Source organism: Engystomops pustulosus, chromosome 1 (genome assembly GCF_040894005.1).
Source record: "Engystomops pustulosus chromosome 1, aEngPut4.maternal, whole genome shotgun sequence".
In the NCBI taxonomy this organism is placed as follows: Eukaryota; Metazoa; Chordata; class Amphibia; order Anura; family Leptodactylidae; genus Engystomops; species Engystomops pustulosus.
The window spans coordinates 179,375,433-179,401,682 of NC_092411.1; the positions used below are offsets into that span (position 1 = coordinate 179,375,433).

The 26,250-nt window shown below is 41.3% G+C and overlaps 1 protein-coding gene across 1 annotated transcript; it reads left to right on the forward strand.

Annotated features, from left to right (window-relative positions):
• Positions 1-26,222, forward strand: PPP2CB (protein phosphatase 2 catalytic subunit beta). The gene is made up of 7 exons (XM_072114025.1): positions 1-471; positions 15,168-15,377; positions 17,846-18,019; positions 21,000-21,089; positions 24,389-24,550; positions 24,834-24,952; positions 25,522-26,222. Exons 1-7 carry the CDS (start codon positions 370-372, stop codon positions 25,592-25,594), a joined length of 930 nt encoding a protein of 309 aa, XP_071970126.1. The 5' UTR covers positions 1-369; the 3' UTR covers positions 25,595-26,222.
• Positions 26,223-26,250: the final 28 nt, after the last annotated feature.

Consider the following 26,250-nt stretch of genomic DNA (forward strand, 5'->3'; position numbering starts at 1 on the left):
GCGCGTTCCCGGCGTTCATACGTCTTACCCTGATGTTTACCATTCTGTCCACGTGAGCGCGCACGCCACCCCCAACCCTTCCCTCATTCCGTTTGGCGCCTCCGTGCGCGGGACCGCTGACAGCCTCCTCCTCGGTGCTCGCTCCCGGCTGTGGGGGAGAAGGCGAGATTGAATGAGACGGAGGGAGGAAAGAAGGACGCATCGGTGCGGTGGCCTCGTCCCCTGACACAGCAGCCCGGGCGTGTAGCCGAAGCGGTGACCGACGCAGTGGCCGGAGAGGAGGGTGTGACAGCACGGTGTTTGTGACAGGAGGCGGGGGACTTGTGTCGTATTGTGTGTGGCCCGGGGGCGCTCGGGGAGCCGCAGGACATGGAGGACAAGACATTCACCAAGGAGCTGGACCAGTGGATCGAGCAGCTGAACGACTGCAAGCAACTGAACGAGAGCCAAGTGCGCACTCTGTGCGAGAAGGTGAGCGGCCTGTCATAGCGCACCGCAGCGTCATTCACATGGCTCGGCTTCCCACACATCGCACATTGCCGGTATCCCGCTGACTGGTGCCTGTCTTGTTGTGCATATGTGTGCGCGGCCTGCCCCTGTGTCTAGATGTCATCATGGCCAGTGAGAATGGCTTTGGCCCCGAGTCCCGTGCAGTCTGTGTTAGGATTCCAGTTTAGTAACACAAATGCTTCAGCTCTTTATACATGGAGCACCATCGCTCCTCAATGATTGGCTGTAATCCTTGTGTCAGCCAGAGGTCAGGGAGACCTGCTACTAGGCCCTGGCACAACTTTGTTTTATTCCCTTGCAGTGAAAATAGAATAACTTGAAATTCTTCTGAGAATGTGTATGATCTGTGTGGATGTTTAGGGTGGTGAGATGCTATACCCTACCTCCCATTCCTAATTAGTAAGTGACTACTTGTCCAGGGTCACACTCCTTTTGAGCTTAAGAGTAGAGATGAGCGGACCCGAACCTCCCTTTTGGTTGTGACCCGCACACATTGCTGGATTTGCTGCCGAACAGCCAGTCCAAATGGGCGGGGTTGAAGAGGAGTATATTCCCCCCCCCCATCCACGGGAAACGTCTCCTCAGTGTCTCATTTTCAAATCAATATTACTGCCCGTCATCCGCCCTCACCTACTCACGTCCCGCCTGCTTGCCACAACTCTCGCTGACCGCGTCTGGCATTCTCGCGCCTGCACGGTGAGTATTGCTTGTGCTGTGCGCACAGACATGCGCAGATGAAGCAGTGCCGGCCGCAAGATCCCCGAATTCATCTGCGCATGCGCCACACTACCTAGGGTGAGTTGTCGGCATAGTGTGGCGCATGCGCAGATGAATTCGGGGACCTTGCGGCCGGCTCTGCTTCATCTGCGCATGTCTGTGCGCACAGCACAAGCGATGCTGACCGCGCAGGCTCGAGAATGCCAGACACGGTCAGCGAGAGCTGCGGCAAGCAGGCGGGACGTGAGTAGGTGACGTCAACAGTAGGTGAAAGGTTCCCTTTAATGGCCTTGGCAACTAGCCATGTCTGTGATCGGCCAGGTGAGCACCCTTGGCCAATCAAAGCCCTGGCTAGTTGCTATGTCCGTTTATTTGCCAGACTGGCTTTTCGGCAGCAAATCCAGCAATGTGTCCGGGTTGCATGGTGATCTTCTCTATTTAAGAGAGTTGCAGAAAGAGCAGGTTGTTCCCATCTCATACTCTGAGTGATTCTTCTTTATTATTCACCTCAATAAAGTGGGTGTCCTGAAGCACCCTTCCATCTGATGTAGCATCTAATGAATGAGCTATGCACAATACTAGCTGAGTGGTTGCCTTGGCAAATCGACTACAGTTGTGTCTCAATGCCTGATGTCAGATTGGATGTGTGAGTATACAGAAGCTAAGAACTTCATCTAGGAGCAAGTTATTCCCCCTTGGAATGTTTGGGAAAATGAACGGATGGAAATTTGTATGCTCATTGTGACAATGAGCCCTGGTAGCATAATATTAGACTGTTTAGGGGCATATATTATTGTAAAGGTAAAAACAAATAACAACTGTTAATGCATTTTCAAGAGAATTACACCTCTTAGTTCTAAGGAAAATCTTATAGGAAAGAAAATTGTATCCAACAATTACTGACAGGTCTTCTTTATCTCCTAAATAGCTGTTTTTAAGGAAGCTTCTGATGCGCTGGGTTCTATTTCATTGCATCAGAAGAACTTTACAGGAGATCATGTCCTACAGCTTTTTAGCCCTGAATTGACACTTATAAATCATCCATCACTCAAGAACATTTTAAGCCCTTGATTTATTTAAAGAGAACCTGTCACCAGGGAACCCCCTTACAAACCCCACACAATACCTTTTTAGATGTCTTTATACATGTTCCACTAATGGTGGAGGGGGATATTGACTAAATACTGCCTACACATCATGGTGAAGTTTTAACGAATACAAAAAATTCCTTGGAGTGCTGGAGCCAAAAGTTTTTCTTTGCATAGTTGTGAGTTGATCAGGGCTGCTGGGTCTGACATCCGCTCCCACAGGTTGTTTCCCACTGTAACTGGGGCTCATAGATACCTGAGTTCCAAGTGAAAACCAGCAAGAGGAAGAAAAAGTGAAGATGCCCCAGGAGTCTTTAATGAAATCATGGGGGGCATATAAAGTAAAACACACACACACAAAATATTAATAGATCTTTATAAACAAAGATTAGCACCTGCAAACCCAACAATCACGTGACCACAGAGTCTACAGAATGTGGGAGCAGTAGAGACTGCAGCAACACCAAAAGATTTGGGACTCATGCCTGCTGACCTCTTTTGCCAGTGGGTGATTGGGAATGAGTTAATATTAGGTTTAAATTCAACACTTCTGTATTGAGCTGTTGTGGCCATGGGGTGAGAGATTTCCTTAAGGAGACTTCGCCAATTAAGGCTGCCTCCAGGCTTGTGGAGACTTAAACCCATTGATCCTCCACTAGGGGATTTTGAGAAATATTCAAATGTTTTTACGGATGGGATAAGGAATGCCTCTTGGCTACCTTGTTAGCAGCCCCCCTTAACATCAAGCATGACTTTCAAGAAGCCTAATGACATGATGCAGGGTTAAAGCCAAACCAGTTCCAAACTCCACACAGTTCTGTTTTGATGTCTTTGCATCTTGTCAGTACAGTGAAGGGAACTGGTTTAGCTGGGTGGAAGGCTTTTCACTAGGGTCGGGAAGCAAAAGGTCTCCTTATGGAGACTTAGCCTATTAATGCCGCCTCCAGCTAAACGAGTTTCCTAGACTCAGACATTGCAACAGTGCTTTCTAGATTTGGGAATCTGTTCCTTTTGGAATAGATATACTGGCTGTCCCTGGGTAACATAGAAGATAAGAAAAAAAACTACGGAACCCAATGTGAATTTGTATGTAAGCTGGAACAGGTATATTTACTAAGTGTAATTAAAGCCAAATAATTTTTTTTTGTTTCCTGTGACAATGGGATTTGAAACATTTTGGATAACAATAAAGGTTAATTTCAAACACTTTACAGTTGACCTTTGTAGCCTGGGTCCAAATTTCAGTAAATTACTTGCATCCAGAGAGGTCACAGTGGGCAGAGACGTCAGTTTGTAACTAGGGGTTGTTTGTAGGTTGGGTGTCCTTAAGTCGGGAACTGTCTGTACAGGTTTGGCTTTTATCCCGTGCGTGATAAAGCTTCTTGAAAATCATGCTTAATGTTAACCCCTTACCGACATGTGACGTAGTACGTCACATGACTGGTGCGGGAGTATGCCTGTGAGCCCTCTCCATACAAGGTGGCTGTTTGCTGCATACTGCGGTAAACACCCACCGGTGCCACCACTGATCGCAGGCGTTAACCCTTAGATCGCCGGCGGCGATCACTCCCTGTGATGTCATCGGGGAGCGGCAATCTGTTACCATGACAACCTCAGGTCGTACAAGGAGACTGTTTTGTTGTAGCCCATGTATTACAATGTGCAATTTACATATTGATGAGCAAAATCCCCATATAGTGCCTATAGTAGTATGGTAGGATCAAGCAGACAATCTAGGGTTAAAGTACCATAGGGGGTCGGAAAAATCATAAACATGTTAGGTATTGCCACATCCCAAAATGTCCGATCTATCAAAATGTAATAACGGTTAATCACTGTGTTTTTGCCATTTTGCATAATGTAAAAAAAATCAATAAAAAGTGATCAAAAGTACACAAAATCATAGCATTTAAAATGTCATTAAAAGTCACAAGAAATGACACCACACACAGGTACACTAGAGAATCAAAATGTTATTAGCCCCAGAAGATGTCAAAATGAAGATTTTAATTTTCAGGTTTTCATTTTTGTAAATATCTGATATCATTTAAAAACCTATTTTTCAAAACCAGCATATGTCACTTTATCTGGTTATAACTATGGAAGGCTTTAACTTACCCAAGTGTTCTAGCTTTTGTTTTTACGTTACATTTTGAACTTCAAAATAGTGGGAAATTTTGGCTGATATATTTAACATTTTTATGAAAAAAGGTGAATTTTGTAAACTTTTTGAAAAAAATTAGCTATTTTCAAACTGAAAGTCTTACTACCCAAATTAGTTGCTAACATTTACCATATCTTAGCTTTGTTTTGGTGTAATTTTATTATTGTCTTTTTGTTTTATTACAACACTAGAAATATCACAAATCAAACAGCATTCTGTCAAATTTTCAAGAAAGTTTTTGAATCAATTATTTTAGGGACCATTTCATTTCTATGGGGATTTTGGACAGCAGGTAGGAAGCATGTTGACACTTTATGTATTTTACAGAAATTCAAACAAAATGAGGGTTTAATTTGGAATTCACTAATCTTTATCACTAAGACATTCATTTAGCCTCAACATTTACCCACATTAACTGACTAAAAGTAGAAAATGCATCTAGGAATATATTGGGCAGTTTTTTCCGAATAAGAGGAATTTTTATTATGTTTTTTATGTGTCGCGAAACTGCAAAAAAGTGTCGTTTCAGACATTTGCGCGCATTTTTCCGTTACGGGGTTCACCGCAGGGAATAACAGTTTTTGATATTTTTATAGATTGGACATTTTGGGACTTGGTGATACTTAACATGTTTTTTTTTCATAATTTGATATTTTGTGTGTTAGGGGCTTTTAGGACATTTTTCTGAATTTTATTTTTCTTTTAATTTTTTTTTTTCTTATTTTATTTTTACATTACTATCATATGGACCAATTTGGTAAGCTCTGTCCAGCGCTGCGTAATCTGTGTGCGCTATATAAAGGAATTATTATTATTATTATTATTACTAGTGATCACTAGTTCATATTAATGCACTGCAATAACCATGTATTGCAATGCATTAGAAGTGTCAGTCTATGCATCTGGCAGTGAAGACTGCACCCCGTGATCCATCGTGGGATGCTGGGAGGAGAGGGAGGCAGCTCCTTTCCTCTAAAGGTACTTTAATCCCGCGGTCAATGCTGTGAACAGCCGGGTTGGAAGGGAGTTGAAGGTACCTGGCTGTCAGAGAAACTGAGAAACCCATCAACCTTGCTGACCAACGGAGAAATTCATATGGGTTGTCACTAAGAGGTTTATATTCCTTTAAAGTAAAAGGAAATGGGTTGTTTTCATGAACCTATTGAGATAGACTGACAGTGTATTAGCTCTCTAAGCTATATTTCATTCACTTGTACACCTGGATGGTGATGTGATGAGTACAAGGAGATGTGATACAAGGAGATGGATCAGTAATAGGTGTTGGATGAAGGGCTTTCCTTGCTTACTGTGCAACACTGTGGCTCTGCCCTCCCTTGGTTATGCTAACCCAGGCCAGATGAGATCTAGTCACGTATCCTACTGAACTGCGAGATAATACATAGTTGTCCCCAGCTTGAGTCGCTCTTTACTTAGAATAAATGTGATATTGTGTTGCTTTGGCATATTTATAGATTTAGGCAGTCAGTAAGCTCCATGACAACCCATATGCCAGATGCATGTGTGCTCGCTGAGGGTAGTGGCACCACTGAAGCAGCTTTTTATTTGTAGAAATCATTTTTTTAAATTGTCAAGATGGAGTGAAGAAAGAATCAGAGGATAGAAATTATTTTGTACAGTGACTACGTTTGGAGTTGCACAGCTGGATTTTGTATATTGAGGCTTTCACCATTTTGTTGATGGTAATTTATGATACCAAGCTAAAGGTATGAGAAGTTCTCTCCTACTCACACCTGAGCAAGCAAACTGCTTGCTCAGGTATTTAAGAAGCGCAGACACTTCTTAAATACCTAAGCAAGCAGTTTGTGCCTAAAAGAATGTGCAAAGTCCGACAGAAAACTGGCGCACAGCCCTTAGTAAATGTGCCCCAAATGCATGTACCCAATATACTTACACATATATGAAGTGATGTGTACAAAATGCATACAGAAGATAAATGCTGCGGTTTTTCTATATTTTGACATGTTTGCTGTCCATGTTGTACATGTCATTCTGCATCATACATGTCAATCACATGTAAGGGAGGATGGCAGATATAACATGTTAGATGAATGAATGACAGGGCTCTGCAACTTACCAGATGGAGTTCTTGATCTTCTGTTGCAGTGCACTGGCCTCTGTGCCCTAAACTCCTGTCATCAGAGCTGGCAGTGCCCCTGGTGAGCTACAAGGTGATGTCAGACAGGGCCATAGACGACACAGTTTGCTGTCACCATATTGACCACAGAATATGTTACAGTACTGGGCACATTTTTAGATTATAAAGAAACCCTTGTGTTGGGTTGTTATGAAGCCCATATCCCTAATGAGGCCTGTGTAGCAGGATTCTTACATTAAAATGTATATGGCTACCTGCACACAGTTTTTATTTCTGTGGTTTCAAATTACCGCTCTCATGTGGTCAGTGTATCTTTAGTATTTTTCTATTTTTTGAGCTATACGTCCACAAAATCGGGCTGTATGTCATCCATATTTGCAAATCTGCAAAAAACACAGGCTGGTAAATGACAGCTAGGGCGACAAGCACACATCTGCAGCAGGGACCTGAGCGACTGCATTACAAATCTGGGCAGCAAACACACCTGACCCATCTTCAGCGCAACGGATGCCCGGCTGACACCATGTGCTCACCGTGTCTGCGCACTGCTAAGGCACGTGTATGTGAAATCTGTGCGTGAGCCTATAGAAATACATGGGCACATGAGCAAGTCACAAAACCATAGCTGTATCTCCTGAGGAAAATAGGTTTGTGAGCAGGTCGCCTAAATGTTGTAGTGAATCAGCCACATTGAATTTCCCTTATATTGGCTTCTTAGAAATCCATGTGAAGTTTTTTTTTAATCATGACAATGGGATTCCCCCGTGCCCCCATGTTAATCCAGTACAATAGGACAATAATACAATAAGTCTGAATGTAGACACATCATCACTAGTGATGAATAGCTACATGTGCATATTAGCATTGATCTGCCATTAGTAAGGCAAGATCTTATAAGGCTGAAGACTGGCATCAGCTACAAACTTCCATAACATCTGCCATCACATACTGTATGCCTATACACTCACCGGCCACTTTATTAGGTACACCTGTCCAACTGCTCGTTAACACTTAATTTCTAATCAGCCAATCACATGGCCACAACTCAGTGCATTTAGGCATGTAGACATGGTCAAGACAATCTCCTGCAGTTCAAACCGAGCATCAGTATGGGGAAGAAAGGGGATTTGAGTGCCTTTGAACGTGGCATGGTTGTTGGTGCCAGAAGGGCTGGTCTGAGTATTTCAGAAACTGCTGATCTACTGGGATTTTCACGCACAACCATCTCTAGGGTTTACAGACAATGGTCCGAAAAAGAAAAAACATCCAGTGAGCGGCAGTTCTGTGGGCGGAAATGATGCCAGAGGTCAGAGGAGAATGGGCAGACTGGTTCGAGCTGATAGAAAGGCAACAGTGACTCAAATCGCCACCCGTTACAACCAAGGTAGGCAGAAGAGCATTTTCTTGGCACTCTTTGGGCCCCTTGGTACCAATTGAGCATCATTGCAACGCCACAGCCTACCTGAGTATTGTTGCTGACCATGTCCATCCCTTTATGACCACAATGTACCCAACATCTGATGGCTACTTTCAGCAGGATAATGCGCCATGTCATAAAGCTGGAATCATCTCAGACTGGTTTCTTGAACATGACAATGAGTTCACTGTACTCAAATGGCCTCCACAGTCACCAGATCTCAATCCAATAGAGCATCTTTGGGATGTGGTGGAACGGGAGATTCGCATCATGGATGTGCAGCCGACAAATCTGCGGCAACTGTGTGATGCCATCATGTCAATATGGACCAAAATCTCTGAGGAATGCTTCCAGCACCTTGTTGAATCTATGCCACAAAGAATTGAGGCAGTTCTGAAGGCAAAAGGGGGTCCAACCCGTTACTAGCATGGTGTACCTAATAAAGTGGCCGGTGAGTGTATATCATGGGGGTAGTTCACAGCTCGCTGACCTCCAATTATACATATGTGTAAACTCTTCTCAGTATAAAATACCAACGGCAAATGGAGTCATAAGTTGCACCTAAATAATATGTTACTTTAATTCTTTTTATACATTAAGATTGTCCACTATACGAAGTAATAAAAATATCAAGATTCCAACTCTGGTAAGAAACACACTCTTAATGCAAAGTTACCAGTCACTTGTAGTGTATGGATATGCTCAATCTCCAGGTATATAATAGACCATCTCTCCAACCCCATAGCGTGTATATCTCCCAATCCCATCTTATATATATATTTTATCAGATCATCCTTAGCGGGGATGTTCGACTTTGGCAATCTCCATCGGCTTCGTAGAGATGAATGGAGCAGAATGGTCATGCGCGGCTGTATGCTCCATTACTCTCATGAAGAGGGGTTTGACTTGAGGTATTGTGGAACCCCATCAGACCCCTCGTTTTCATGATCTATGGAGGTCTCATCATGGAGACCCCCACCGATAAGCAAGTTAGGCCCTATCATGTGGGCATAGTACATTTAGGGAATACATAGGTGCTGCAGAGAGGAGCAGGGGATGAAAGCAGCTCTTCCCCACCCCTCTCCATAGGCATATACAGCGCACGGCGCCCTATCACATGTCCTATCTTTTTATGGGCTAGTGAGCGGTACGGTGCCGTGAGCCCATAGAAGTGTATGGGGACGTATATACGTCCCCCATACATGTGTGTGAATGTAACCTAAGAATACAACTTGATACAACCAGTGCAGCAATAAATGGGCATGTATAGACTTCAGAGTCCTGCATTATAACTGTGTGACAGAAGCCTTAGCGACTGCTATAGATGTTTGTTTGATAAAAATAAGAAATTTTAGTTTTGGATGGCATTGGGTCTGCATTATCATGGGTGAGTTGGAATACATTGTACTAACTTTTGGAAATGCATAGTAAAAAAAAAATGAGTAGATGGGATTGCATAATTAGATGGTATCCAATAGTGTCAGTAAAAGGCTTCTGTGTCCATTGACAGTAATGACTATGTTGTGATCCTAGAACAGTGGTGGCGAACCTATGGCACGGGTGCCACAGGTGGCACTCGGAGCCCTTTCTGTGGGCACCCAGCACAGAATTTACCAGATAGGACTCAAGGCCAAGACAGTCCAGGACGTGCCATGCTCAGTTCTATTTTAAAGTGATACCTCCTTGGCTACTAGGACTACAGGCAGAGCAAGAAGGTGTGAACAGAGATGGATTACCTTTGGAGCTCCTGCTTAGGGTCCCCTGATTCTTCCTGTTCAGGGGAGCCTGGAGGGAAGCTACAATCCAACTGTCTCCTGTTTTCTATTGTATTGGTGTCCTCAGGATGCCAATATGATTGAAACTTGTGATACAGCAGAGATCAATAGGTTACTGCTCAAATTGTCATGTTGGCACTTTGCAATATAAAAGTGGGTTTTGGTTGTAGTTTGGGCACTCTGTCTCCAAAAGGTTCGCCATCACTGTCCTGGAAGATCCAAGTAGAGAAGCAGCACTCCATAAGTTTCAATCATAAGTGTCATAGAAGCTTATGGAGTGCTGCTTCTCTACTTCGATCTTGTGATATCTGTAGAGGCCTTGAGTCGGACCTCGTGAGCCTGCACCCACAACAGATTGTAATCCTACTTAAACGCACTGTGCCACCTTTTTTTTTCTTGAATTTTATGTTGTGATCCTTATAGAACATGTTCCTTGCTGCAAAGCACATATAATCTCCCCACATACAAGAAGCTAAGTAGTTTTTGCCAGGTCCTACCTTTCTTTTATTCTAATGGTCTGCATTACCTATTTTATGTGCTGCATCCAGCTGAGCTAAAAATGTTAATCACATGGACCCCACCATCCAGTTATTGGAGAATTCATTTACTGGGACTTTTTGCATATAGTGATTTTTAATTATTTTTTAAAGAGGATTACTCTGTACCGTCTGTTATTCTCTTGGCATAGTTTGTGTTTGTCGTCTTAAAGAGGACCTGTCATCTCTTGTGCTGTTCATATTACAAAATATTTCCCATTAATGGGGTTGTCCAGCAGCATAACAAAACCTATTGGCGTCTGGAACGGGGCTGGTTAAAAAAAATATAAACCTTTTTGTGGTCCCTCCCAGCGAACCCGCACTGCTAGCACTCCGTTCCGTGCCCCAAGTAGACAAACCATCCACGAAAGCCATGCGTTCAACCCCCTCCTGGCCACCAATTGTTGTTGTTTTTTTTAATGCAGTCGAACAACCCCTTTAAATAACAATTGTGGAGCATCTGTATGCATTAGTCTTTCATAAAGGGGTGTTACCATTGCTCTGTTTTGGGGCCATGTCACCACACAATCTAATAGTGGCACCTTATTGAACAGTGTCATAGTGTGCAAGAATGCAAGCCTTGCTGGTAACGCCAAAAACAGCAGTGGGTCAGGGGTGTTGCCTAATATATTTATTTCATACGCTGCCCCTCCACCATTAATTCTTTTCTGATGCCCCTCCACCATTAATTCTTTTCTGATGCCCCTCCACCATTAATTCTTTTGTCTGATGCCCCTCCACCATTAATTCTTTTGTCTGATGCCCCTCCACCATTAATTCTTTTGTCTGATGCCCCTCCACCATTAATTCTTTTGTCTGATGCCCCTCCACCATTAATTCTTTTGTCTGATGCCCCTCCACCATTAATTCTTTTGTCTGATGCCCCTCCACCATTAATTCTTTTGTCTGATGCCCCTCCACCATTAATTCTTTTGTCTGATGCCCCTCCACCATTAATTCTTTTGTCTGATGCCCCTCCACCATTAATTCTTTTGTCTGATGCCCCTCCACCATTAATTCTTTTGTCTGATGCCCCTCCACCATTAATTCTTTTGTCTGATGCCCCTCCACCATTAATTCTTTTGTCTGATGCCCCTCCACCATTAATTCTTTTGTCTGATGCCCCTCCACCATTAATTCTTTTGTCTGATGCCCCTCCACCATTAATTCTTTTGTCTGATGCCCCTCCACCATTAATTCTTTTGTCTGATGCCCCTAGCCGCCACAATCTATTTGCTGCTGATAACAAAAAAAATCCTGTGTCTTCATTCTTCTGGCTGCTGCCGAACAGGAAGGGGTGTGCGGCCGCGTGATGACGTCATCACGCGGTCGCGCCTTCAGGTTCAAGGAGCGATGTGCGCCGGGGTTGTCTTCCAGCCACATCCCTCCACCTGCAGTAATAGTGCTTGAGCGGACACATCGGCTGCATCGAGCACTATTCAGTGACGTGCAGGAGCTTACTGTCCGGACGGAGGCTCCTGCCCGACTGCCACGGCGCTCCAAGCCCTGGATGCGGCGGGGGCCGGTAAAAAACGGTCGGCCTGCGGGCCGTAGTTTGGGGACCACTGACCTAGAGGCAACATTAATTCATACAACGCACTGGGAAACTGGAAAAACTTCCAAATAAAACTTTCACACAGAAACACAGTTACGGCCAGAGGTTGCACTAAAGTTTATTTTAGTAGAGCAAAAATACTCTCCTTTTCATGCAGAGAAATATTTGAGGCCAAGAATTCGTACAAAGCAAATATATGCAATATGTATATCCAAATATAATGTTTAAGAGGTCATTATTCATCTCTTTAGAAAGTGGTGACATACTCATTGCACAAAGTCTAATTGTTATGAAGAATTATTCTGGCGTTTCTGGTTTCTACGGCTGCATTGTCTTTCTAGTGGTGCTATTTCTGTAAAATGACAGATACTAGGATAGAACCCAATACGATTTATTATAGGTCTGGCCTAATGAGTTTAGTCATGTGATTTGCCCATCACATCAAATTTTATCTGCTTTTTTTAAATCGGAAAACTGGTGTAAAAATCCGTCATGTGAACTAGCCTTAAAGTCTGTTACACAAATGGCCTTTGAGTTGTGAATGGAAATGTCATTCAACTGATTTAGCAAACTCTGTGTATTGCTGCGTCGTCTGTGTGCGCTATATAAGAGTCATTTTATTATTAACCCCTTAAGGACCAGGCCCTTTTTGTTTTTACTTCTTTATTTTTCACTTCCCACCTTCAAAAATCTATAACTTTTTTTTATTTTTCCATTCAAAGAGCTGTGTATGGGCTTGTTTTTTTGCCATCAATAGTGATAGTATTGAATATTCCATGTCGTATACTGGGAAGTGGGAATAAATTCTGACTGCAGTAAAAATGATGAAAAAACACATTTGCGCCATTTATTGTGGGCTTCGATTTTATGGCTTTCTCTGTGCGCCCCCAATGACAGGTCTACTTAATTCATTGGGTCAATACAATCACGGGGATACCAAATTTGTATAGGTTTTATAATTTTTTTTCATAATTTTCAAATTAAAACCTCCTTTACAAAAAATAATTCTGCATTTTGCTGTATTCTGGCGCAACTAACTTTTTGATACTTCGGTGTACAGAGCTGTGAGGGGTGTCATTTTTTTGTGACTTTTAATGACGTTTTCAATCCTTCTATTTTTAGGACTGTCCGACCTTTTGTTCACTATTTATGGAATTTTTAAATATTTTTCAAAATGGCAAAAATAATGGCATTTGCGACTTTGGGAGCTATTTTCAGTTACGGTGTTAAACGCAGTGAAAAACAGTTATCATATTTTGATCGGGCATTTTCGGACGCGGCGATACCTAATGTGTTTATGATTTTACTGTTCATTTATATGACTTCTGGGGAAAGGGGGGTGATTTGAATTCGTAGGTTTTTTATTATAATTTTTTATTATAATTCAGACGATGGGGATTTTGCACACCAAATCGCACATTGTAATGGATAGCCTAAATCATGATAGCCTTCGATCTTCATGTTACTCGAGGCTGTCATTCATGCTTCATTCGCTGATTATGGGGAGTGGTCAGATATAGCCGTCCTTCCCATAAAATTGAATGAAGCGGCAGGAAAAATGTGGGTGCTGATCTTGTGATCTGTGGGAATCCGAGCAAGATCAGCTTGTTATCGCTTATCCAACGGATAGTCACCTCCTCTTTATTTAGGTATATTTACATAATAATTTGGTTCTTGTTATGCTCTGCCTTTACTTCTTAAAGAGAACCTGTCATGCAAAATAACCCCCCTAAACTAAATATATTTTCATAAACTGCCATTAGAAAGCATTGCCTCTATACCTTCATTGTCCCTCTACATGCCTGTAAACTTAAGCAATGAGGTCCTAAAGCTGTATGCAAATGACCTGTGAAATGTCCAATGAGTCATTAGCATATTCAAGCTGTCCAGCTTATTCATTAGTGGGAGGCACAGCCACACCCCCAATGCTTGACTGACAGCAGCTCCATGTAATGGCTGCTCTATGTGCTATCTGGTGGCCACGCCTCCTGCAGCCTGTGTGTGCGTGTGTGTATAGGAGAGATACAACAGCTCCAGGCAGCCATGTTATCGCAGAACATGTCAGGTAGTTGTGTAGCTGATGTCTGTGTCTCTCACCTGTATATTAGGAGGATGCAGCATGTCAGCAGATGCAGCACACACTAGCCATGCTTTATTATACATTACACACAGACATGAGCAGGGGGAAGAGAGGGGAGGGGGAACAGGAGTGACATCACTGCCTCTGACCATGTGACCAGCCTCATTTCATGATAAAAAATAGAGGATTTTACAATGATTAATGTATGAAATAACTAGCTAAAGGCTGGGATGGGATCCTTGTGAGCTGCTCCAACAGGTAGAGGTGACAGGACAAGTGACACAGACCTGATGACAGGTGTCCTTTAACGGCTTTTTTTTGCAAACTGAATGTGTAAAGAGGGCATCATGTGGAGAATAGCAGAAGACAACCCATTATATGGACAGTGTGAGGAATCCCCCCCTACCACAAAATTTGTGATCTTTGCTGCCTTTTATATGGGCTTTGTAGCCAGAGTGATAGAAGACTAAATGGCAATAGTCGTCATATATTCTGTGTTAATGAACTGAACCCTCAATCACGAGTATCAAGATATTTTGCTCAGTGTCAATATAAAGGAATCCATAAAGGGAACTCTGCTGACTGGTTCCTTCTATGAGAATATATGATGTATTGTAAATCTTACATTAAACTCCATATTTTATGTGTGTGTACGTGCAGGGCTTCACGGATATGAATAGTGCAGACTGGCCGTCTTTATTTATTGTCTATACAGTACTTGTTTATGTGCTGCATTGCTGTCCCCATTGTAAGTTTGTACCATGAAGCTTCTGCTTCTACATTTTAATACATTATGTAGAGGAAGGGAAGAGATTTTGCAGGTTTCAAATAGTCCACTTGTCTTTCTGAATAGTGTCTTATAGAGAATGGTCATATATGATGGCATTTCCCTGACCATAGGATTAATTGGTATGAAACCTACTACTTGATGTGTACTTCAGACCTGGTTCATATAGTTCATACAGGGTATATTTGTGGAGGGATTTAGTGATGTCTGTAAGATTGGCCAGTGGATGTCCCTGGTGATTAGTCCTATTGTAATTGGAGCTTAACTATGGAAGACAGAGGCTGTTCTTTTTGTTTTCAGTAGTTATTAGAAGTTATTACATTCTATAAATCGGACCAATCATGGTTATTTCAATTTTCTTGTGTTACTGTGTACCTATGCCTAATTTTTAATATTTGCTTCTCTATTTGTACTTTATTCAGGCAAAAGAAATCCTTACTAAAGAGTCAAATGTGCAGGATGTCCGCTGCCCTGTCACCGTATGTGGAGATGTCCATGGCCAATTTCATGACCTCATGGAGCTATTCAGAATTGGTGGAAAATCCCCAGACACCAACTACCTGTTTATGGGAGATTATGTGGATCGGGGCTATTACTCTGTGGAGACCGTGACTCTTCTTGTAGCGTTAAAGGTAATGTATAAATATATGTCTTTTCTATGATTGACATTTTTGGTCACAATTTCACTCATTCCAAGTGGGCAGCCCAGATCCTGGTGCAGGTTATACTGCTGACCTGGCTTAGAATTCATTAAGCCATAAGAGCCTCTTAGTATATAACTGGTCTACTCGGCATCCAAGTAGTTTCTGGGGGGAGAGTTTCCCTCTCACACCTTGTTATCTCCAACAAAGCAAAACCAACAAATGCAGGTCCAATATGTTCACAACATACGATATATTAATGCCCCGGGACCGGAAATGAATCTACTGCCCATTCAAACCTCGATCAGAGCAAGAAATGTCATATATATAGAAATTCATTTTAAAAATCTATTTTTATTGACAAAAAATTACACATGAAATTCATCACTAAAATCCTGGTTACAAAAACCCATAGAAAAAGATTAAAACATAACCATACAACAAGCGGACAGTGTGTGGATATCACTGGAAAGGTGAGATGCATATATACGAATAGCAATATTGGCCCTGGCCTCAAATACAGCTTACAGAACATCTACCATCATTTTATTACATATGCAAATTAGCCTGCGGTGCTCTGCAGGACAACACCAGGCTCCACTGTAATATAATATATTCACACCCCGGGTCTGCTGGCTCTGCCCTAAGAGCGTTTTGCGAGTCGGTGATATCACTGGCTCTTTTTAAATCTTGCTATGCGCTGCAGTACAGCTAATGCTAAGGCACTGCCGCCTTGCTGCCCAGCGCTAGACTTGAAAAGAGCCAGTGATGTCACCCCTTCTCAGAACGCTCTCAGGGTGGTGCTAGCTGCCTCTGGGTGGGAAAACTACATTACAGCGCAGCACCACAGGCTAAGTTGCATATGTTATAGAATGATTTTTCTCAGAAATGCGGCTGTACAAAGTTATGAGAAATGTAGCTTGGTGAATGCGGGGACGGGAAGGTAAATAATAATCATCTGCCATCGGGTAAGCTGATGGCAGATGTCCAAAAGCAATTCTTGCCAGAGGATCACTGCATATAAAAATCAATGTATCCCATATACCAATAATTACTGCAAGTACCCTTATAGCTAAAGCCACAAAAATATCCAAGATATTATCCACCAGATTCCATACTCCACAAACCAGTTCAAACAGCACTACTCGCGGTATTTATTCCCACCTGTGTATGTTGTTTAAAATGCCTTGTTGCACATTATCCAGACACCCCCTGACAAAGCAGGATACGAAACGTACATTGGGTTGTTGGACAGTGTGCGACAAGACCTGTTAAACAACATACAGAGGTGGGAATAAATACCGTGAGTAGTGCTGTTCGATGGAGCCTGTCCGGAAGTCTCTTCCGCTCCAGTATCCCACTATCGGTGTCACGGGTCCCACAATGCATTGAAACACTACAAGATCCTAAAAGACACCTCCTGGAAGTAGAGTGGACCCAAACATCCGGTCATGCACACTGCACAGAAAAATCACGACGGCTATTTTGGTAAGGGGCAAGTGAAACTAAAGGCAAAATACTGAATATTTGGGACTATCATAATACAGATATTTACTATATACAAATGTTTAATTTATTTACACGTAGATAAAATTAAATTCTTGTAAATATTCAATCTTCATGCATGTATTCCTAAACACTATCATGTCCCCAAATACTTGCACTTTAATAATATTTACCTGAAATGCAATGTGCATGCAATTCATACGATGTTACCTATAAACAAGTCACTTACTAAAAAGTAGTGAATAAATGGAAATCTCAAAAACGTGCATAAAGAGTATTCTTGTATTTGGGTCAACCATTCCCAAAAAAGTGAAATGATTGCAATCAATAAGTCTTGTGTGCCGAAAGACATTACCAGTGAAAACTATACCTTAACCCCTTACATTTGACGAAGTAATATGTCATGGGCGGTAGGGACTTGCCGCATCGTGACAAACTACTATGTCCCACTTCTGGTGAACTGAAGTTTATTTTGCCGTTATGACTATGTGTTGAAAAGTAGAACATTTTGAATTTCCAAAATCAAGAATTTATGCAAATCTTCACCAAATAGCTGTTTTTTTCCCATAAGTTTTGGTGGTATGTGGTGGTATGTTTTGCATTAATTTATCAACTAACCTGAAGTACAAAGTGTCAAGAGAAAAGTGTTTCAAAATCACTTCTTATGTTAGTGTTCCAAAGTTATGACCACTTGCAGCGACACAGGGCAGATTTAAAAAAAAAAAAAAAAAGGGCTGTATCAGGAAGTTGAAAAGTGGCTTTGGCAGTAAGGGGTTAATATGCAAAAAAAACCAAGCCCTCACAATGCTTCATTGCAAAAATTTAACTCTGAGGTGTAAAAGGGGTCACAATACCAAAAATGTAAAAAGCTTGTTTTTGTTCAGTTCTTGCTGGAAAGAGTTTCTTAAGTGCAAATTAAGTTCTGCAAAATATGTATATATTTTTTTTTCCAGGTCCGTTACCCAGAACGTATCACAATATTGAGAGGAAACCATGAATCCCGACAAATCACTCAAGTTTATGGTTTTTATGATGAGTGTCTACGGAAATATGGAAATGCGAATGTATGGAAGTATTTCACAGATCTCTTTGACTACTTACCATTAACGGCTTTAGTTGATGGCCAAGTAAGTGTTTTATTGCTTTTTCAAAGATAGAAAAGTTGTCACATTCCTCTGGAATGGGAGAAGCTAGACAGCCAACACTGTATGATGCTTAGTAGGACTCTGAGACAGAATCAGTGTCCCTGGAATCAATGCTGCAGCCTTGGCTCTTGGTGACATTCAATGGCAACAGTGGCTGTTATAATAATGATCTTTATTTATATAACGCCATCATATTATGTAGCTCTTTACAACTCCGAGGGGACATATACAGTCATACGTAACAATACAAGCGAGGTCCCTGCCGCAAGAGCTTACAGTCTGAGGATGAGAAGATGACACAAGAGGTCTAATAGCTTGTATAATGGTCCAGCCATTCATTATTAAATTATTTTATTATTGTGTTATCAGTATACAAAATCCAAGATCAGTTGTACTGCAGAGAAGCCAGGAGCTTGGAACAGGATGGGTTAGTGAAGAGAGAGTTGAAAATTCATGTGGTAAGAGAGTGTGGGTTTTAAGAGCACAATTGAAACTTTGGAGGTTGGGTATTCATCTGATATTCCAGAGAATTGGTTCAAATGGATAGAAGTCCTGGAGACATGAGTGAGAGATTCAAATGTACGGAGGTGTAGCATTGTGCAGAGCTTTGTGGCTGAGGGTGATTATTTTAAACTGTAGTCAGAAAGAGAGGGGCAGCCAGTGCAGTGATGGCACAGGCTGGAGGCATCCATGTAGCGTTTGTTCTAAAAGATGAGCCTGGCTGCTGCACTGAGTGGTTTGTAGAGGAGAGAGTTGAGTGAGTGGAAGACTGATTAGTTTGGAGCTACTGTAGTCCAGTCGAGAGTGAATTGGAGCAACAATTAGCATTTTGGAGGTTTCAGTGGTAAGAAATGGGTGGATTCTGGAGAGGTTTCTAAGAAGCGGACCTGAGATGGAGAGGTCAGGGTTGGGTCGCTAAGTTTTGTTGTTTAAAATTTTGCTTGAAAAACCCATAGCATTTTCGTGAATAATAATATTAAACTATTTAAGCTCCATTTTGTGACTTATGCCATTAAGTTTTGTTATATTCATTTATTTATAGCATTATGGAATTTTTTCTCAGACCTTCAAATTCCTGGAATACTTCTTTAAAGGGGTATTCTCACAAAGACAAGATTCTTACATGCACTCAGGATAACAAAATAACACATTCTCTAATTCATTATTATCAAAGGTCCAGAATTTCACAGATCTAATTCCAACCTGTCTCTATTAGTCCTGCTGTACACAATTTCAGTTGCCCCTAGACACGACCCTGTAACTTCGGACTTTAGGGTCGGCTGCCATCTTGCCTGAGGCTTCATAGAGCTTGTCTCTCGGTCTCTGCACTGTAGCTCCGCCCCCTGCAGGCAGCACGGAGCTCACTCACTGCTGCACACTGAGACACAGAATCTGATTTCCTGAGGAGGCAGCAGCATGGGGACAACTACAAACTACACACAGATAATTAGCTTATCAGGGGAGGCACAGCAGATGTATTGTGTAGTGGAATAGCTGAGATCTAGTAGGAGAGCTGACTGTGTCATTAAATAGGCAACTAATGGATCTCCTCATCTCTTATGTCTCCTCCGCTTCTAAACATTGTACTAGTATCTGACACAGAAACAAAATGAAAGTGTATATAAAGCACATTGTCTGCTCACAGAACTAGATGGATTATAATGTGTCTGCTTAGAGAGTCCCCGCCCACACTCTGAAATTTAGCACTGACCAACCTAGGGAGTGATAGGAGCTAAAACAATAAAACTGAGTAAATTGTGAAGTAAAGGGTTAAAATGATCTTTGTGTTAACATCACTAGGGGATTACAATTTGAGAATTTTCCTTCATTGGAAAATCTCTTTAAATTTCAAGAAGAGAGAGGTCATGATGTTTGAGACAGCAGAGAGACCATGTTCTGAAGTAAGGTAGGGGTGTTACGTGCAGCATACAACTGGGTATCATCAGCATAGAGATGATACTGGAAGCCAAATCTGCTGATGGGGCAGTATAGAGGGAAAAGAGAAGAGGGCCTAGGACTGAGCTCTGAGGAACAGTGAGCAGAAGTGTGCCCCAATAGTTAGAGGAAGATGAGAAGAGAAAGATCCAGAGAAGACTACACTGGTAATGTAGTCAGAGACATAGGAAGATGGCTACAGCCTGCTGTAATGGCCTAAAGGACACTGTGTACTCTCTTGGTTTGTTTCCTGACACTACAGTGAAACAAAGGCACTCCTCCAGTCACCGCAGAGCATAGTACATACACTGACAAAGTGTTTTTGTATTAAAAATAGGTTTTACAGAAAAAAAAAGATCTGTTATATTGTACCTTTCATTAGCATGTGCTGTGTGACTAGGCAGTTGCCAAATGGGAGGGGCTGGAAAGGAGAAGTCCCCCCCCCCCCACCTTTTGGGGAACAGCTCCTCCATGTGACCTTTTCAAATATATGAAAACGCCCATCACTGGGCTTAGCGACGCCCCCTGCTCCTCTACAGCCAATCCCGAGTGAGGGGAGTTATTCATATATTTGAAAAGATCACATGTTTCCCAAGGGTGGGGGGGAACTGCTCCTTTCCAGCCCCTCCTATTAGGCAACTGCCTAGTCACACAGCAGATGCTAATGAAAGGTACAATATAACATATCTTTTTTTTTTTCTGTAAAACCAATTTTTTATACAAAAACACTTTGGCAGTGTATGTACTATGCTCTGTGGGGACTGGGGGAGAGCTAAAAATGGGTCTCCTGGTAACAGGTTCCCTTTAATATAAACTATTGCCCATCCATTTTAAGATCTTTATCTACTGTTGTCATTTTGATAAAACTAAGATGTCATGAAGGAAAAAAAGTTTTTTTTTCTTCATTTGCTATAAAGACCTTAGCCCAATACTTGTATAAAAAATAAATAAATAAAAAAGTGGTGCTCAATGTTAATACTGGACTTGTGTTGAATTGGAGAAATCACGGTTTTTTTTCCCCCTTTAGATTTTCTGTCTTCACGGAGGTCTTTCACCATCTATCGATACCCTGGATCATATCCGTGCTTTGGATCGTTTACAGGAAGTTCCACATGAGGTATTACTTTAGGAACCTGTTAAAGGTCTCTAGCAGCAATTACTGCAAAGCATCAGGGTGCATGGGCACATTGGTAACATTGTTCCTAGCAGTTCTCCAACCTGTTGTGTATATGTGCAATAAATAAGTGAGAAGGTTGATAGCTGCAAGATAAAAGGGGAGATTTATCAGGGCGCGTCTCCAGTTTTCTGGCATACAAGCCCTGAAATAATTGTAATTAATGTCACACGGCCAGTAATTGAGATTATTACCCCCTTTATGTCATCTCAACAAGTCGGGATAAATGGGCTTTGGAGAACGAACTAGTCCCCCGCAGGATGCAGACACCAGAGGGGAGAGAGCTATTTGCAGTAAGCAGCTGCAGAAAAGCAAGTGCATGATAAATGTCCCCTAAGGTGTTCATATACCCTTCATAGCTGTTTGCCAAATACTCAATAGCTTACTTTATACCTATGCCTGCTTAGTTCAGCCTAGTGATGCAACATAATCTGTCAGGGAAGACGCGGGAGAGGCCCTCATCCAACTTGCTGCTGGATTTAGAGCTAATGTGTGGAGGGCTCCTTCAACTAGTGAGATACTTGATACTACTAAATGTTTTGTGGTATGCCTGCTAAGAATATGCTATGGATTATTTATCATTTTCAATTTGGTTATTTCACTTCCAAAATTGTCAAATATCTGTTTACCTTATTAACATGTAATGCAACATGCCCAATATAGTGTCTAAGGTAAGTTTCCCTACTGTTTCCATCTCTCATTGGGATTGTATTTGTAAGCTTTTCCATGGTGTGTTGCCTTAACCCCTACGGGACACAGCATCTTTTGGCCTAAAGGACGCGGACCCATTTTTCAAATCTGCCCTGTGTCACTATAAGTGGTTATAGCGTGGGAACGCTATGAGAAATCCAGGGGATTTCGAGATTGTTTTCTCGTGACACATTGTACTTCAAATTAGTTTAAAAATTTGGATGAAATCTTTTGCGTTTAGTTATGAAAAAAAACAAAATTTGGCAAAAAATTGGAAAAATTCTATATTTTCAACGTTCTAAATTCTCTACTTTTGATGCAGATAGTCATAGCACCCAAATAAATTCATAACTTACATTTCCCAAATGTCTGCTTTATGTTGGCATGGTTTTTTAAGATTCCACATATTTTACTAGAATGTTCTGAGGCTCAGAATTTAGGTATCATTTTTCACATTTTTTGTAAAATCACCAAAACCTGTATTTAGATGGACCTGCTCAACTTCTAATTGACACTGAGAGGCCTAAATAATAGCTAGACTCATAAATTACCCCATTGTGGAAACTACACCCCTCAACGTATGAAAAACCACTTTTAAGAAGTTTGTTAACCCTTTAGGTGTTTTATAGGGGTTAAAACAAAACGGAGGTGCAGTCTGAAAATTGTAATATTTTTTCACAATACACTCATTTTGGGTGGAAAATTAAACATTTACAATGGATTAAATTAAAAAAGGCTCCACAAAGTTTGATACCCAATTTCTCCCGAGTACACTGATACCCTATATGTGGTGGTAACCTGCTGTATGGGCGCACGGCTGGGCATAGGAGGGAAGGAGGCGCCATCCAGATCCGATTTGCTATGTCACATTGTACAGGCTATAATTTTTTTCTTTTTTTATTGAGGACCTATAGGGGCTTATTTCTTTTGCCACATGAGATGCACTTTTCTGGTACATAATTTTGGGGCATCTATAGCTAATTGGTGAGATTTAATTAAAGCTTTGTTGGTGGAGGAAATGAAAATCGTCAATTTTTAGGAACATTTTTATGTGTTTTTTTTTTGGCCGTTAACCATACCATAAAAATAGTATATTATTTTTATTCTATGGGTCGCCACGATTACAAAAATACTTCATTTATATATATTTTTTATTTTTTCCCATTTTTACTGAATAAAAAGTAATTTGGCAAAATTGTTGTTAATTTTAGCATCACCGTCTTTCATATGCATAACTTTTTTATTTTTCACCTCACAAATCTGTTTAAGGGCTTATTTTTTGCGAGAAGGATTGTTCTTTTTAGTGGTCTTATTTTAGATTGCGTAACTTTTTTAAATCACTTTTTAGAGCATTTTTAAAGGGCATTAATAAAAAATCATCTTTTTTTCAGAGAGAGTTTTTTGAGGTTGTTTTTTACGGGGTTCACTTTGCGGATCTAATAACGATTCTGTTTTATTATGCAGATTGTTACGGACGCAGGGATACCAAATATGTGGGGGTTTTGTGTATTTTATTCAATTGTACTGAATAAAAACTAATTTGGAGAAAATCTTATTCATTTTAGTATCACCATATTCATATGCATAACTTTTTTATTTTTTGGCTGACAAATCTGGTTAGGGGCTTATTTTTTGCGAGAACAGTTGTTCTTTTTAGTGGGCTTATTTTAGAGTGCATAAAATTTTTTAAATCACTTTTTAGAGCATTTTTTATAGGGTATTAATTAAAAATTATCTTTTTTTCGGAACGTTTTTTGCGTTTTTTTCCTCCGGCGTTTACCGTGCGGGTCCAGTAATGATTCTGTTTTATTATGCAGATTGTTACGGACGCGGCAATACCAAACATGTGTTTTTATGTTTTTTATACTTTATTAAGTGTTTTTATGGGAAAGTGACATTTTAGGGGCTTATATTTTTATGTATTTATTTTTTATTTATTATAATGTGTAGTGTTAAGTGTTTTTGCATAATTTTACTTCTACATACTTGAACTTAAACCAGTGATACTCTGATCACTGGTTTAAGTTCAATACACTGCTCTACAATACTATTTTATTGTAGAGCAGTGTAAACTGTCTAAGCATGCTTGCGCATGCTCAGACAGTTTGCAGTCAGACCCGGAAGGGTTCTGGCTGCCATGGAAACCGGGCAGCTCCGGGGCACATGCCAGTCCTCGGAGCTGCCCAGGAGAGGATCGTATCCCCCGGTAAGCGGCACGGGGGATCCGATCCATAGGGGGAAGACCCTTACACGCCGCGGTCATGCTTGACCGCGGCGTGTAAGGGGTTAACACCCGCGATCGGAGTCGGCTCCGATCGCGGGTGTTAGCGCAGGCTGTCAGCTGTACTAGACAGCTGACAGCCGCTGCTTCTGGTACCGGCTCCGTTCGTGAGCCGGTGCCAGAAGCAGGACGTTATAGTGCGTCCTGGTGCGCTAAGTATCTAGCCACCGGGACGTACTATAACGTCCTGGTGCGCCTAGGGGTTAAAGAGGATTCCAAATAATGAAATGTATTATTACTTTTTTAAGTTTGTATTTTTTTTCCCCTTTAGGGGCCAATGTGTGACCTTTTGTGGTCTGATCCAGATGATCGTGGTGGTTGGGGCATTTCCCCTCGAGGTGCTGGCTACACTTTTGGGCAGGATATTTCTGAAACTTTTAACCACGCCAATGGACTGACTTTGGTGTCACGTGCTCATCAGCTTGTAATGGAGGTATGTTTTCAAGAATATTTGGTTATAATGCTTCCAAACATGTGGAGTAACCCAACTAGTGGGATTGGCAGCAATTATGAGAGAGGGGGTTGTAAAGACCCCTGGTTCAATAGTGGTAGTTCATATACACAGCCATGGCACCCATTCACTTCCATGGCAGATCCTGGTGGTTCCACTGCATTTGTATTTGAGTATTCTAAGCCAAAGTGTACAGTGCCAAAAAAATCATATACCAAGAAAGCGTTTTCTTTCCCAGCATTGACATCACTCCATTCTCTCCCAGGGCTACAACTGGTGTCATGACAGAAATGTGGTGACTATTTTCAGTGCACCTAACTATTGTTATCGTTGTGGAAATCAGGCAGCTATAATGGAACTGGACGATACCCTAAAATACTCCTTGTAAGTAGCTTTATGTAACTTGTCCTGTGTCGGTAATAATAATTTAAAAAAAAAAGTTAAAATGCTTGTAAAGATCAGTTTTTTGCCAAGTACTAACCCAGGTACTTGCTGTATAGCTTAGTCTCTGGATAATAACAGCTGTAAAGTAAGGCTAGCTTCACACAAATGAGTCTTATCCTGTGCAATCCCTGAGATCAGATCATACACAATAATGATGCAAGAACTCCCATCCAGGGATTGGACCAGCATGTGGCTTTTGAAGCGGTCACATTGGGGGGAAGCGGTTTATGACACGGCTGAAAAACTGCCTCACAGAGATGAGGGTGGCTTTAAAGTGGGCAGTGCCTACTGGTTTACAGTCTCAATTTATTACTAAACAATGTTTATACTTCAATAGTATGGGTCTACACTGGCTTAGAGTTAGTGTAAATTTCTGTTTCTGGCAAACAGACTTGCACCATACTACTTAAGAGATCAGTGCATCTTTCAGCAGTGTCCTTCTTAATCCAAGTTGTAATAAATTCCCTCTATCACCTTTTTGTTCTAAATAATTGCTTTTATCTTTTCAGTCTTCAATTTGATCCTGCTCCTCGGCGTGGAGAGCCGCATGTTACTCGACGCACTCCTGACTATTTCCTATAAGCAATCGCCTTCATCTGTGCAATTATACTTGGCATTTTAACACCATACATGTGTCTGTATATAGACAAACCAACAAAAAATACCAAAATAACTTAAACATCAAGGATCTGCTTTTACATCACCTGTCCTTACTGTCCCTGAAGTACACTTTTCATTTCCCCAGTTTATATCCCTAAACAAGCTAAACTACCATCATGGACCAAAATGTGCCATACTGTTGATGAAGCATTTAGCACAATTTGAGACTGGATAAGAATAACACATAGCTAGTCCATTAGTCATTTTGCCTGCTGTATTTGTATAAGTTATGATTCCTACCAAACTGTTGTAAGCAGTTGGTACTGGGGAAGTTGCAAGGCCTTTACCCCCCACACCTGTTGCACCTACTTTGTAAATTTTAGTTGTAGTGATCAGCTGGCATGACAAATACCATTTGGAGTTATTTTTAAGAAAATGCACAAGCAAACATCCACTTTTTTTGTTTTTAAAAAGTACAAATATATTGGACAGATATGACCTGCGTGTTTGCCATAACATTAATGTATGTTTTTCTGTATATTTGTCAAGAAAGTGCTTGCTGCTCCTTTGGTGTATTTGAACAAATAAACTTTCAATTGTAGACCTACAATTCATATTGAGAGGATTTATTAACTTTC

Excerpts from the sequence above, each read along its gene's own strand:
- PPP2CB (XM_072114025.1), top strand. The coding sequence starts at position 370 with ATGGAGGACAAGACATTCACCAAGGAGCTGGACCAGTGGATCGAGCAG. Across the intron at positions 21,090-24,388 it reads TACAGGAAGTTCCACATGAG|GGGCCAATGTGTGACCTTTT; the intron begins GTATTACTTTAG and ends TTTCCCCTTTAG. Across the intron at positions 24,953-25,521 it reads GATACCCTAAAATACTCCTT|TCTTCAATTTGATCCTGCTC; the intron begins GTAAGTAGCTTT and ends TTATCTTTTCAG.